This window comes from Cervus elaphus, chromosome 25 (assembly GCF_910594005.1).
Source record: "Cervus elaphus chromosome 25, mCerEla1.1, whole genome shotgun sequence".
NCBI lineage: Eukaryota > Metazoa > Chordata > Mammalia > Artiodactyla > Cervidae > Cervus > Cervus elaphus.
The window spans coordinates 26,599,929-26,615,679 of record NC_057839.1 but is presented as its reverse complement, the minus strand read 5'-3'; the positions used below and the strand labels follow the sequence as shown (position 1 = coordinate 26,615,679).

Below are 15,751 nucleotides of genomic sequence, written 5' to 3'. Positions count from 1 at the left end.
ATAATTTGAGTATAAAATACAGAAATATACCTGGAGTAGCATGTCTTGTTTTTGTAGAGTTTCATTAGCAACTAATGGAGAAGGAAATGGCAACCCACTCCAATATTCTTGCCTGGAGAATTTCATGGACAGAGGAGCCTGGTGGGCTACAGTCTGTGGAGTTGCAAAGAGTTGGACACAACTGAGCAACTAACACACACACACACACACACACACACACACACACACACACACACACACAAGCAACTAATTTTAAAAAGTAATGATTTATTTATACTTGAATATGAGACTAGTTTTTCAGTGTAAAATATATATTTAATTTTATAATTATTCATTCATTTAGGCCTTATTTGCCACTGAGACTTTTGCTATGGGGATTAACATGCCAGCTAGAACTGTTTTATTTACAAACGCCCGAAAATTTGATGGGAAGGATTTTCGATGGGTAAGTAAAATAATTCATATATTGAAGTAACTTGAAGCTTCAATCGTTAATCACCTAAGATGATTTTGGCTCACGTAGTCTTCGAGATTTTCAGTTCTAAATACTTAAGAACTTGTATGTGAGCTAATAAGTTCATTAAGATTAAGTTTTAAGATTGATTCTATCACTGTTTTTTAGTCAAAAATTACTTTTGCTGAAAGAGTTGGTGATAAGAGTGCACATGAAGCATGACTGTTGCAGTGCATTTTAAATGCATCTAGACTTTTTGTTTCTTAAAGTGTATTTAAAGCACCTCTGCTTTGGTGGCTACAGTTGTAGCTCACTGTTTTACTCTTCAGATTTAAAATGGAGATTTTTAATAGGTTTGCACATATGTCTTTTCTAAAGCAAAAGTTGGGATCATGAGTGAAATGGTGAATCGGAATAAAAATAAATCCTTAATCCAGAGGCAAGTAACCCCTTCTTACTAGACTATGGGCCTAGAACTATGGTAAGTGTTGAGGATGTTAAATTTAACACAAAACCAAACCAGTTTCTACTGTGAAGTGACTTAGTGCAGGTGGAAGTTATTTTATGGACCCTGAGAAGTACCTACAGGAAGAATAAAACACAAGAAAAAAGTCACTTATTAAGGGGTCAGGAAAGACTTCATAAAGAAGGCAATCCTAAAACTGAGCCACAAACAGCAGATGGGTATTTACCAGGCAGTCTGCAGCATCAGAAGAGTGAAAAGCAGGTGGAGAAAGGGAGATTTCTAGTTTTGAGTATTTAGTGCAAACCAAAAATTCATATAATGTGGCATTTGGAGCAAATTATTAGCTATTCCTTTTGTTCTTAATGATTTTTTTCTGCTTGAAGAAATATCTGGCAGTAGTTACTAATCACCAATATACTGAAAAATCTCATGGTAGAATTCTAAAGGCAAAGCATTTTTCTTGATTTGTTTTGAAGTGTGTTGGATGCTAAACAAGAGAAATGTAAGTATACAGAGTCAATACCATTTCTTTTTGAAAATTTTTACATAACATTCAAAAACTTTATGTAACTTGTGACTTTTTAAATTGAAAGAAGACTAATTCATGTAGAATACAATTTTTAATGGTAAAGTGGATAAAGTCTTCCATGTTTTATATTTTAAGTTAATATAAATTTTTAAATTCTTTATAATTTATCAGTTTAAAAGTAGTTAGTTCTTTGAATAAAATTAATGCTACAAGAAAATAAATAAGTCTTTTGTTACTTTACATACTCCTTGGCCTCCAGTGGACCCCAGACAGGGATATGGAGTCATGAGGGTAGTTGAATTTTAAAAAGGGACCTTTTCTTGATGATTCAGGAACATAATTACGAAATCTAAAGAGCATAATTTTAGATTATGTCAAAATGTAATGCCCTTGAGCCCTCTTGAGATTTATCAGACTGCCATTTTGAAATATTCTTTTCTAATCTTTTAAGGTTGGTCCCAGGTTGTTAGGTTTGTTTTTAATGCTATCAGTAATATGCCTTCTAGTGGCATAGTAGTTCATAACCCTTCCTGAGTCAAACATTTTTTGAGAGTCTTCAAATGCTGAACCCTTTCCACAGGAGAAGAGTATGTGTGCTTACAGATAAAACTTTGCCCAGTGTTCAGTTTGTTCAGTTTTACCCTGAAAGACTGCGTGTGGGATACTTCTAACCTTTCTCCCTTAGGTGGTGCTTAATGACGAAGGGACTCTTCTGGACCCCAGGGATATACACTGAGAAAATAGAAATTGTGCTTTATGTGTGTGTTAATTTTTGTATTAATACCATTTGGAAATTAAGAAAACTTATGATCAAGTCAGAATTGATATTTAGTAGATTTTGGGTCATTGTTTGCTTTCTTAAACTTTCCTATTTTCCAGAATATCTAGCTTAAAGATATTTTTTGCACCAGTTAATTAGCCAATATTTCCCTATAGCCATTTGATCATTATGGAGCTAAAATTTTGCAACATTATTCTTAAGTATTGCTTTTTTGTCTTTTTACATAAATCTTTCCTAAAAGTTCATGTTTTTAATCTTGTTTCCTTTCTTCAAATGGATAGCTGTGCTTGTGTATTTCATGATAAGAAAAATCTTAAGAATATGTTTTTTACCAGATTTTCTCCTAAACTTTGATTATGTTCATTCAGATTTCCTCTGGTGAATATATTCAGATGTCTGGTCGTGCTGGAAGGAGGGGAATGGATGATAGAGGAATTGTAATTCTTATGGTAGATGAAAAGATGAGCCCAACGATTGGAAAACAGCTTCTTAAGGTAACCAAGTTAAGCTTCTGTGCCATCACCAGGAATTTGAGAAACATACTTCATGACTCCATCAAGATTAATTGCATCAGTTCAAATACTTTCTGAGTAGATGAGTTAATTTACTAAACTATCTGGGCTTAGAAGGTAGAGGAGGGTGCCTGCTCAAATTGCTGATTCTTTGTACCCTACTTTCTGTTCTAATAGGAAAAGAATAAGTCATGCAGTGGAGGGGATGGAGGTCTGCAGAGAGGGCAGAAATGTTTATTTTGCCCTCCAAATATAAGATACCTCTATTTGCCCACTCCACTGCACAGATTGCTCCTCACCTGTCAGAACAGGAAGTAGGGCAGATGATATCAGTATTTTGCACAGTTAACTTCTTCTATTTTTGTAAGCCCAGATAGCTTAACAAATTAATTCTATAATCTACCATTCTAATTCATCCTATTGAGAGTGTGTAAATATCCCAATAATAAATTTAAATATATAGGCTTTATTTCAAATTAACCGGCTCATTTTGTTTGTTTAGTATTTGTGTTTTGGATTGTCTAACATATTTGTTTTGTTTTGAAGAGCTTCTCAAGGAAGTTTGACCTGATTGCTTTCCTTTTCCTTTTCCATGTAGTAAAGAATTATTAAGCATATCCCTAGAGAATGCTGTCAGTAAGGTAAAAAACTTAATTAAATGCATTAAAAATATAAAATTAACTGCCAGCTGATTAGCTACTTAAAGCTTCAAAACATGTAAAGACATGCATAAGCCAGTATCTTAGGATTTGCCTGGAGAATTTGAGATAAGGTTGTGAGAAGCCTGGTATGCTGCAATAAAAATAGGTTAAGGTCTGTTTTTCTTTTTGTTTTTATATCAGTGAAGGGAAGGCTTATCTGTACATATTCATAGTGATCATATGGTATCTTATTTTCAGTTTTTTTTTTTTCATTTATTCTTATTAGTTGGAGGCTAATTACTTTACAGTATTGTAGTGGTTTTTGCCATACATTGACATGAATCAGCCATGGATTTACATGTGTTCCCCATCCCGATCCCCCCTCCCACCTCCCTCCCCATCCTGTCCCTCTGGGTCTTCCCAGTGCACCAGCCCTAAGCACTTGTCTCATGCATCCAACCTTGGGCTGGTGATCTGTTTCACCCTTGATAGTATACTTGTTTCAATGCTGTTCTCTCTGAACATCCCACCCTCGCCTACTCCCACAGAGCCTAAAAGTCTGTTCTGTACATCTGTGTCTCTTTTTCTGTTTTTCATATAGGGTTATCGTTACCATCTTTTTAAATTCCATATATATGCGTTAGTATACTGTATTGGTCTTTATCTTTCTGGCTTACTTCACTCTGTAGATTAACACTTGGAAACCCATTTTTAGGATCTATGTAACTAGTTCTTTGTGTACAGAAAATGGCCAAGACTGAAAATCTGTATTAGTCTTTTCTTTAAGTTTTGTTGGCTATAGTAAACACTTTCTTTCCTCATATTTTGTGTATGAAAATAATTGCGTCAGAAGAAAGTATCTTAATGACAGCTTCTTGGTTCCTTTAGTACAGATTTTTTTCATTCCACTTACTTGACAGCTCTAGATTTGTTACTCTATAAGTGTAAAGTTCTGTTCTCTTTAATTAAAGGGAAGAGTTTAAATTTTATTGTGAAAAGGACACTTAGCTTGAGATCCACTCTCTTCATAAACTATTATTTTGTAAAATTATGTTGTTATTGACTATTGTATAGCAAATCTCTAAAGGTTATTTATCTCACTTCACTGCAACTTGGTGCTCTTTAATCAGTAACTTTCCAATTACTCCTCCTCTCAGTCTCTGACAACTATCATTTTACTCTTTTGAGTCCATGAATTTGATTATTTTAGATACCTCATATAAATGGAAGTATGCAGGATTTATCTTTCCATGATAGGCTTATTTCATTTAGCATAATGTTCTTAGAGTTCACCTGTGTTGTTGCAAAATTTTCTTCCTTAAGTCTGAGTAGTATTCTGTTATGTGTATTTAATGACTGTATATATTTTACAGTCATCCTTGGTATTCTCAGGGGATTCGTTTCAAGGACCTCCCCCCCCCCATACTAGACTACCAAAATCCAAGGATGCTCATGTCTCTTATAAATGTCATACATAGTATTTGCATATACCCTGCGTACATCCTTTTCTTTAAATCATCTCTAGGTTATAGTATGGAATACAGTGTTAATGCTATTTAAATAGCTGTAAATACAATGTAAATAGTTGTTGGTGCTGCATGGCACATTCAAGTTTTGCTTTTTGCAACTTTCTGCAAATTTTTTCCCAGGTATTTTCAATCCACAGTTTTGAGTCCTCAGATAGGGAACCTGAGGATACTGAGAGCATGCTGTATAGCCATATTTTTTAGTATCCAAATTAGAATACTATAACAGTGAAATAAGGGACTATTAATGATTATGCCAATATATCATGTATAAGTTGGGGTTATCCTGGGGTCACTGGGTACAGTGTTACAATGCTATGTTGAGTTTAATGTAATAGAGAATTCAGATAGGTGTATTCTGCAACAGCTGGAATATAAAAGAAGAGCTTGAGGTTGGAAATAAGCTCTTATAATATTGAAGCATCGAATTTCTTAAAGGTAGTAAGAGTAGAAAAGAAAAATAATAATAAAAAGTTGGTCTGTTTGCAAAATTACAAAGTAGATGAAGTTGTCTTTCATTCCTCTTTCTCAAGAATGTGGTTTTCATATAATTCCACATTTCCCTTTGGCTCTAATTTCCAGGAAAGTGGATACAAATTAAGGTTTTTAGGGACTTACTGACCCCCTATGGTAAATGGCTCTTGATTTTTCAAGAATTAAGGAATATGATCATTTGAGACTGTTCAAAGTTCTACTCTTTGTCATAAAATCCTGTATGTGTTTATTTATAATTCTGAATGCAATAAGGCTGGCTTATGGATCGCAGTTGAAAAGTTCCTGAATACCTTAAGAGTATTTGCTATTTTGCTATGCCATTTAGGGATATGAATGTTTTGTGACACTTCTTAGTATTCTAGCCTGTATCTTCAAGAAGTTGGTCATTCTCCTGTACAACTACATAATCATTTTCAATCTTAGAAAGTATTTGCATTTAGAAAATAGTATTCCCAAAGAAACATTATAAGAAAAGTTTACATCTTTAGAAAGTATTTTGGATATAGATCATCTTGCAAGTTAAGGTCACACTGTTGGGATAAATGTTTTATTTTGCCTAGCCATTAGCCTAGCCCTTCTTTGGTAATAGCTACAGTTAGGGAGAGAAAGAGGAATTATCAAAGTGTTGATAAAGAATGGCCTATAAATTTGGGCTAAACACTAGAAGGTTTTATGTCATTCTAGGAAGTCGAGAGTTTAGAGATAGCTAATTTTTATCTGAAATAAATTTAGTGTGCTCTGTCAACATAGGCTAGGTTATGCTACTATAACAAACCTAAATCTCAGTAACTTAAAGGTTTGTTTCTCTTAACCTGTTCATTGCAGGTTTACAAAGGAGACTCAGCTTATTATTGTTTATGGATTCAAGCTGATAGAGAAACCACTGTCTTGAATATTAGCAGTCACTGTGCCAGCAGGGAAAATACAGCTTTTCACACCACCAATTAAATATTTGGCCAGGAAGTGATATATCACTACACCTGATTTGCCCTCCACACTGAGGTCAAAATGTGTAATCCTGTCAAGTGCCTAGAAGGCAGAGAGCTAAATGTATTTGGCCAGTAGTATATTAACTACTACTGTCTTATTTAGTGATTCCCCTCCCCTTCACTTTCCCAAAAAGCTACTGTTTTACAACTTTGGGTGGATCATTTAAAAGAAGGAACTTAGTATGTTTCTATAGTATTCTTTAATGTAGACTAAATTATTAAGCAGTTTGAGGTTAAAATGTTTGTGTGAATTTGAAAAATAAATTCATTGACATGTTTTTTTCTCTTAGGGCTCAGCTGATCCTCTAAATAGTGCTTTCCATTTGACCTACAACATGGTTTTGAACTTACTACGTGTAGAAGAAATTAATCCTGAGTACATGTTGGAAAAATCCTTCTACCAGTTTCAGCATTATAGAGCAATTCCAGGAGTAGTAGAGAGTAAGTATACAATTACTGTAATAGCTTTATTTAGCTAGGGTAGACTAAATAGCAAGGTTTATGTGTTACTGACTGCATTGGCCCTTGGTTTTTTTCTGGTAAGCCAAGAATTTGTCCTTATATAAAAGTACAGTAATGTTCCACCTGGAACATTTTAAAATGAAAGTAAGAGAACTCTGTCAGAACATGACGCTGCTGTTAATTCAAATGTAGTATACTTTATTGTTATAGACATATCACATGGTAACTCATTTGTGATTAATGACATAACAAAATTAAGATAATGCTTTCTAAAGTCCAAAAAGCAAGTGTTCTATGATAATTATGTTCAAGTAGAGTTCTTTGTTGTGTGTTGATCTTTATTTTAGAAGATGTCATGGCTGATCATCATTTAAAGCTGTTTAAAATCTAAAATAGAAGAAAGATTTAAAATGCTGGCTTGGGTAAATCTTGTAAAAATAATTCATAGTCATAAAGAAAAAAACAAATTTTGCAAAAGATACAAAGGAAATTGGAGCTCAGTTGTGATCTCACAGACAGCCACACAGCGAGCTGTTAACACTTTGGGTTCTCCCTTTTTTTTCATACACTTTTTTCATATTTTTGTTCAAAGTCAGGTTTAACAGTGCTTTGGTAATAACAGCAATGCTATTTATAATATCAATTGTTAAACATTCACCATATGCCTAGCGTTTTGTTAAATGCTTTACATTCACTGACTCACTCATTCTGGCTTTTTTTTTTTTTTCATTCTGGCTTTTTAAAGTTAATTTCAAGTATTCTTTGAAAGTGTAGTTTTTAATGACTATATAATTTCACTTTATAAACGTCCTGTGAGTTATTTAATAATAAAGGCAACAATATGTTTCCATCAAAAGTAGATAGGACACTACCACTCAATTTTCATGTAGCTAAAAGTAGACAAAGTATAATAGTGTGTCTTAAAAAAGTGAAAAAGTCTTGAAATATTCAAGTAAGTTAAATTCACATTTTTTTTTTACCCTTACCTAGATGATAGATCATAACTCTTTCCTCTTAATTTCTTACATCTTAATTAAGAGCATCTTCTTCATTACAAACTGTAGCTCTAGAACAAGCTTTGGCATCATTTTACAGCTGTAAAAGAAGTAAGGCATAGAGAAGTTATCAGTATATTAGGTTACACATTTGATTGATGACAGGTTTGAAATTAGAATCTTGGTCCTGTTCCTGTCTAAGCCATGCTGTTTTTATTAAAGCATGAATCATCCCTTTTTGATTAGAAGAGTAGATGTAGTAACTTATCTGCCAAACATGGATGAGAAAACACTTGAGCTGGCTTATTTTAAGAAGTGTGTGTGTGTGTGTGTGTGTGTGTGTGTGTGTGTGTGTGTGTTAGTCGCTCGGTCATATCCAACTCTTTGCGACCCCATGAACAGTAGCCGTGTGTGTGTGTGTGTGTGCGTGCATGCGTGCGTGCGCGCGCACGCTCCTCTGTTCATGAGATTCTCCAGGCAAGAATACTGGAGTGGGTTAGGTGTGTGTGTGTGTGTGTGTGTGCGCTCTTCTGTTCATGAGATTCTCCAGGGGTGTGTGTGTGTGTGTGTGTGTGTGTGTGTGTGTGTGTGTGTGTGTGTGTGTGTGTGTGTGTGTGTGTGTGTGTGTGCGCTCTTCTGTTCATGAGATTCTCCAGGGGTGTGTGTGTGTGTGTGTGTGTGTGTGTGTGTGTGCTCTTCTGTTCATGAGATTCTCCAGGGGTGTGTGTGTGTGTGTGTGTGTGTGTGTGTGTGTGTGTGTGTGTGTGTGTGTGCGCTCTTCTGTTCATGAGATTCTCCAGGCAAGAATACTGGAGTGGGTTAGGTGTGTGTGTGTGTGTGTGTGCGCGCGCTTCTCTGTTCATGAGATTCTCCAAGCAAGAATACTGGAGTGGGTTAGGTGTGTGTGTGTGTGTGTGTGTGTGTGTGTGTGTGTGCTCCTCTGTTCATGAGATTCTCCAGGCAAGAATACTGGAGTGGGTTAGGGGTGTGTGTGTGTGTGTGTGTGTGTGTGCGCGCGCGCTCCTCTGTTCATGAGATTCTCCAGGCAAGAATACTGGAGTGGGTTAGGTGTGTGTGTGTGTATGTGTGTGTGTGTGTGCGCGCGCGCGCGCTCCTCTGGAGTGGGTTAGGGGTGTGTGTGTGTGTGCGCGCGTGTGTGTGTGCGTGCGCGCGCGCGCTCCTTTGTTCATGAGATTCTCCAGGCAAGAATACTGGAGTGGGTTAGGGGTGTGTGTGTGTATGTGTGTGTGTGTGTGCGCGCGCGCGCGCTCCTCTGGAGTGGGTTAGGGGTGTGTGTGTGTGTGCGTGCGTGCGTGTGTGCGTGCGTGCGTGCGCGCGCTCCTCTGTTCATGAGATTCTCCAGGCAAGAATACTGGAGTGGGTTAGGGGTGTGTGTGTGTGTGCGTGCGTGCGTGTGTGCGTGCGTGCGTGCGCGCGCTCCTCTGTTCATGAGATTCTCCAGGCAAGAATACTGGAGTGGGTTGTCATTCCCTTCTCTAGCAGATCTTCCCAACCCAGGGATCAAACTGGGGTCTCCTGCATTGCAGGCAGATTCTTTATCGTCTGAACCACCAGGAAAGTCCTTTCTTAAATTTCCAGAAGCAAAGCCATTGATTGACTCTTTAAAACACATCATATAAAATTAATCACAAATATATAATTTTAGATCACTTTACATTTTATTGGCTTGGCTAGAAAGTTTGTTCAGTTTTCCATGAGACATTGAAGAAAAACTCAAACTTTTTGGCCAACCCAATATTATTTTCTTATTAAGTATTTAATACAATTTGTCTTGATAATAAGCCATAGCCCTAGCAAGGGAAAAGGATGATTCTTGTTTCAAAGAATTGTGATTTTAGAGGAGCTGTAAATCTGCCTTCATGCAAAAAATAATATGTGATAATAGAATTAAAAAATCAACAGAATTTAAGCACAGTGTGGATTTGGGTTTAAATTAAGGAGGTATTGAAATCAGGTTGATACTGAAGAAGGAAAGTCATTAATTTTACTTTAGTTCATAGAAGTTTCAAATGGCTGTTGTTGAATCAAGTGTATAGTTACAAGCCACCTTAAATATTTTCACTAAAAAGAATGAAACTTTAAAATATTCCTCCAAGGCAGTTAGCACTGTCATTCATGATTAAGATAATTATGCATACACATACAGCCAGAAAGACTGAATAACCAAAAGAAATAGGGTGCACATTGGTGCACTTACTTTTGCCTTTTTCCCTTCTTTATAAAAATAGTATATTTGAACAGTTATTAAATTACTTTTAAAAAATCTAAATATAGATGATTTATATAATATTGTGTTGGTTTTAGGTGTACAGCAAAGTGATTTGGCTATACACACATGTATATGTATAAATCTATATTCTTTTTTAAAAAATTTTTTCCATTATAGTTTATTACAGGTTACTGAATATAGTTCTCTCTGTGTGTGTGTAAAACCCTGTTGTTTATTTTTTATATGGTAGTGTGCCTCTGTTAATACCTTACTCCCAATTTATCCCTCCCCAACCCTTCCTATTTGAAGTTTGGTAAATTACTTTCTAAACTTCACCTGTATATTATTCTTTTGTAATTCCATAGGAAATATCCCAGATACAGTAGAGGATAATGGCAGAATTCTCCAAGTATTTTCTCAGTTATGTTGGTGGAAAAGTAATTGCGGTTTTGCTTTGTTGAACTTTGCTGTTTGGCATTGGAATACATTCTTAAATAAATGTGGTTCTTTTTTTTTTTTTTTTTTTTTTTTAACTTTACAACATTGTATTGGTTTTGCCATACTTTGACTTGAATCTGCCCCGGGTGTACATGTGTTCCCCATCCTGAACCCCCCTCCCACCTCCCTCCCCATCCCATCCCTCGGGGTCATCCCAGTGCACCAGCCCCGAGCATCCTGTATCATGCATCGAACTTGGACTGGCGATTTGTTTCACATATGATAATTTACATGTTTCAGTGCCATTCTTCCATATCATCCCTCCCTCACCCTCTCCCACAGAGTCCAAAAGACTGTTCAGTACATCTTTGTCTCTCTTGCTGTCTCGCATACAGGGTTATCGTTACCATCTTTCTAAATTCCATATATATGCATTAGTATACTGTATTGGTGTTTTTCTTTCTGGCTTACTTCACTCTGTATAATAGGCTCCAGTTTCATCCATCTTATTAGAACTGATTCAGATGTATTCTTTTTAATGGCTGAGTAATATTCCATTGCATATATGTACCACAGCTTTCTTATACATTCGTCTGCTGATGGGCATCTAGGTTGCTTCCATGTCCTGGCTATTGTAAACAGTGCTGCAGTGAACACTGGGGTACACGTGTCTCTTTCGATTCTGATTTCCTCAGTGTGTATGCCCAGCAGCAGGATTGCTGGGTCATATGGCAGTTCTATTTCCAGTTTTTTAAGGAATCTCCACACTGATCTTCATAGTGGCTGTACTAGTTTGCATTCCCACCAACAGTGTAAGAGGGCTCCCTTTTCTCCACACCCTCTCCAGCATTTATTGCTTGTAGATTTTTGGATAGCAGCCATTCTGACTGGCGTGTAATGGTACCTCATTGTGGTTTTGATTTGCATTTCTCTAATAATAGAATATTGGAAATAAAAGCAAAAATAAACAAATGGGACCTAATTAAAATTAAAAAGCTTCTGCACAACAAAGGAAACTGTAAGCAAGGTGAAAAGACAGCCTTCAGAATGGGAGAAAATCATAACAAACGAAGCAACAAGGAATTAATCTCAAAAATATACAAGCAACACCTGCAGCTCAATTCCAGAAAAATAAAAGACCCAATCAAAAAAGTGGGCCAAAGAACTAAACAGACATTTCTCAAAAGAAGACATACAGATGGCTAACAAACACATGTGTCGTTCTTTATTTATATTCTTAAATAAGTATTCAGATTTAATTTTAATCTTTTTGTTTATTCATTAATAGATAATGTTATGGTTAAATAGCAAGAGCTGTGGAGTTAGATTTGGATTTAAATCCAGACTACCTCAGACTTCTTGTTGTGTTGTTCTTAGTCGCTTAGTTGTGTTTGACTCTTGTGACCACATAGACTGTAGCCCACCAGGCTCCTCTGTCCATGGGATTCTCCAGGAAAGAATACTGGAGTGGGTTGCCATTTCCTTCTCCAGGGGATCTTCCCGACCCAGGAATTGAACCCAGGTCTCCTGCTTTGCAGGCAGACTCTTTACCACCTGAGCTACCAGCCTTAGTTTTCTTTTTTATGCAGTTGTAACAATACCTGGTTCATTCAACTCATGAAAATTAAATTAGATCATTTATGTTATGTTATAGTAGCTCAGATGGTAAAGCGTCTGCCTACAATACGGGAGACCCGGGTTCGATCCCTGGGTTGGAAAGATCCCCTGGAGAAGGAAACTGCAACCCACTCCAGTATTCATGCCTGGAAAATCCCATGGACCGAGGAGCCTGGTTGGCTACAGTCCATGGGGTCGCAAAGAGTCAGACACGACTGAGCGACTCCACTTCACTTCATGCTAAGATTATTATTGTTATAATAAGATTATTATGTTATGTAATGCTCAGTAAATGCCTATTTTATTAGTGTTAGTAATGCTGTAGATCATTAAAGCCATTTAAACTTAAACCTTTCATAAAATTTCCTCAGTACTGGGGGTGGCATTTCATTTCTCCATCTCTCACAGGTCTATCTATTGCACATTTTATATGATACAAATATATTTTTGGAACCACCACCTCTCCCTCAAAAGGGGAATATTGGTTGGAAATTGTCCTAAGAGTTTATGGGCATATCTCACGTGCTGTTTCCTAAGATACTGAGGCTTTCTTATGGCAGTACACTGGAGGGAAACCAGCTTATACTGAGGTTCCTCTACTTTTTGATTGGCTAGAAAGAGATACTGTCCTTAATTTGGGGAAAAGCAGGCTGCACCTAAATTAACTTCCTAGAGTGATATGTAGCTGTAGTTAGAGTCCTGCATACAAAACACATGTGATTTCTTAAAATGTCTCTGTAACTTTTGATTCATTAGTTAAGTAGTCTGAGAACAGAAATTCTTTGAAGTGGAGGATGTGGGCCTCAGGCAGAGTCTTTGTGTATATCATCTCTCCATAAACAACCCCTGTCAGTGCTTATTTAATATTCTACTGATACCTGCAGTGTTACTTTGTAACTTTTGGTAGGGCAACAAGATTAACATCTCAGTGTATAGTTTTCCTTCTCATAGAAGCTCTTATTGACTTTAGCCTACCAATTTTTTTTAATCATATCTTTTTTCTGATTATGTTTACTGCTGTAACATGTGTTAAGAATAGCCTTCTATTCTCACATGAAAGGAACATGATTCTTGTAAGAAGTAGTGCAGTTCATTAAAAATAACCAGGATGATACAGTATGCCTCAGAGTGTGTCAAAGACCAGAAGTTAGAGGTTGTAAGAAAAAAGAAAAGAAAAAAAATCCAAAGAACATATCTCAATACTGAGGTAGACTTTTGCAGCATCTTGACTCTGGTGTCACTAAAAATAAATAGGCTTAGAGGAGGAGGAAGTAGTCTTCAAACTCTGGGTCTGCTCACACATCCAGTCTCCAACCAGCTTTATAAATGTCTAAATGTGTCCTTCTTAAGTTGTGGTGTTCGAAGGTAAATCGTATATTCTGCGTGGGGTCTGGCCAGGGACAAGTACAGTAGAAATGTTGTTACTGCTCTTCTTGATTTTTCTAAGAAAGAAGTCAAGTGCAAGAAGAACTGTAGAGAAGAGTGTCACACTTGCTGCCCACCGTTGACCCAGGGGATTAATTTTTGGCTCTGCTGGGTCTTTGTTGCTACTCAGACTTCTCTAGTTGTGACAAGCAGGGCTACTCCTTAGTTGTGGTGCATCTGCTCTCATTGCTGTGGCTTCTTTTATTGCAGAGATGGTCTCTAGGTACGTGGGCTTCAGTAGTTGTGGCATGTGAGCTCAGTAGTTGTGGCTCGCAGGCTTTAGGGCACAGGCTCAGTAGTTGCAGCACATGTCATTAGTTCCTCTACTGTATGTGGGATCTTCCTGGACCAGGGATCAAACCCGTGTCTTGCACATTGGTAGGCAGATTCTTCACCTCTGAACCACCAGGGAAGCCCCTGTGTCAGTTGATTTTTGACAAGTGCGGCTGGGACAATGAAATAGCCACCTGCCGTAAAGTGAATTTGAACCCTTACTCCATACCGTAGCTGAAAATGGTTGTAAGTCTTGAATAGAATAGCTGAAACCTTAAAACTCTTTGAAGAAAATATAGGTATAAATTTTCATAAACTTCAATTTCCCAGTGGTTTCTTAGATAAGACACCAGAAGTACAAACAACAAAAGAAAAATTGAATGAATAGGATTTTGTCTAAATTTTGAAACATTTGCACTTCAACATACACCAGCAGTAATAAAAAGAAAACCTACGAAGTAGGAGAAAATATTTGCAAATCATACATCTTATAAAGAGTCTGGTATGTAGAATATATAAAGAGCACTTAGAGCTCAGCAACAAAAAGCAAATAATCTAATTTTCAAATGAACAAAAGATTTGAATAGACATTACTCTAACAAAAACACATAAGTACATGTAAAGATGCTCAACATTATTAGTCATTAAGGAAATGCATATTATAACCACATTGAGACACCACTTCACACTCACTAGAATGGGTTTTTTGGTGTTTTTTTTTTTTAAGTAATTGACAAAATGGTGTGATCATTGTAGAAAATAGTTTAGTAGCGGTTCGAACCCTGAGTTGGAAAGATCCCCTGGAGGAAGTCATGGCAACCCACTCCAGTGTTCTTGCCTAGAGAATTCCCATGGACAGAGGAACCTGGTGGGGTCGCAAGGAGTCAGACATGACTGAACAATTAAGCATAGCACAGCACGTGAAGTCTAGAATCACCATAAGACCCAGTGGTGCCGTCCACTCACGGGTATACATAACCAAAAGAGCTGGAAATATGTTCAAACAAAAATTGGTGCCTGGAAGTTCATAGCAGCATTACAGCCAAAAGGTAGAAATAGTCTAAATACCCATCAACTGTTAAACAAAAGGGTATACCCACATAGTGTGATGTTATTTCACCATTAAAAGGAATGAAGTGCTGATGCATGCTACAACATGACTGATCTTTGAGAAAAGACAGTGAAAGTGAAGTCTTTCAGTCGTGTACGACTCTTTGCAACCCCCATGGACTGTAGCCTACCAGGCTCCTCCATCCATGGGATTTTCCAGGCAAGAGTACTGAAGTGGGTTGCCATTTCCTTCTCCAGGGGGTCTTCCTGACCCAGGGATTGAACCTGGGTCTCCCCACATTATAGGCAGACGCTTTACCATCTAAGCCACCAGGGAAGTCAGATCTTTGAGAACATTATGCTAAGTTATGGAAGCCAAAGACAAGCCACACGATGTATGATTCCATGTATATGGAATATCTGGCACAGGTAAATTCGTGCAAACAGAAAGGTTGCTTGGGTCTAGGGGAGGGAGAGAACGAGTGTTTGCTAAAAGGTATGGAATTTTCTTTTGGGGTAGTGAAAACATTCTAAAACTACTTGACAATGATGGTTTCATATATTGTGAGTATACTATGTGTCATTAATGGTAAATTTTATGTTATGTGTGTTTTACTCCAATAAAACTACTGTTTGTTCACAGTGGAAATGAGCAAGGAAGATGGGTCAGCACTAGGTGAAAGATGGCATCATAGATGTTTAGATTAACTAAAAGACCAATTTCTGAAAGGAGCTAGTGTTTTAGCCACTGACTGAATAGAGAGATAACTAGTTAAATTTCTTGTCTTCTGTTTTAGAGACATATACCAGGTGATGGTGGAAGCCTAATGAAATTAGCAAAATGGATTTTTTGCAGAGTCAAAGCGCC

The 15,751-nt window shown here is 37.0% G+C and overlaps 1 protein-coding gene across 1 annotated transcript in view; it reads left to right on the top strand.

Moving 5' to 3' along the window:
* MTREX (Mtr4 exosome RNA helicase) overlaps positions 1-15,751 on the top strand; it is a 93,515-nt gene that overhangs the window by 38,727 nt on the left and 39,037 nt on the right. Inside the window, exons 14-16 of the mRNA XM_043887287.1 lie at positions 344-445; positions 2,599-2,724; positions 6,684-6,834. Coding sequence (XP_043743222.1) covers positions 344-445; positions 2,599-2,724; positions 6,684-6,834 — 379 coding nt within the window. The remainder of the gene's footprint in view (positions 1-343; positions 446-2,598; positions 2,725-6,683; positions 6,835-15,751) is intronic.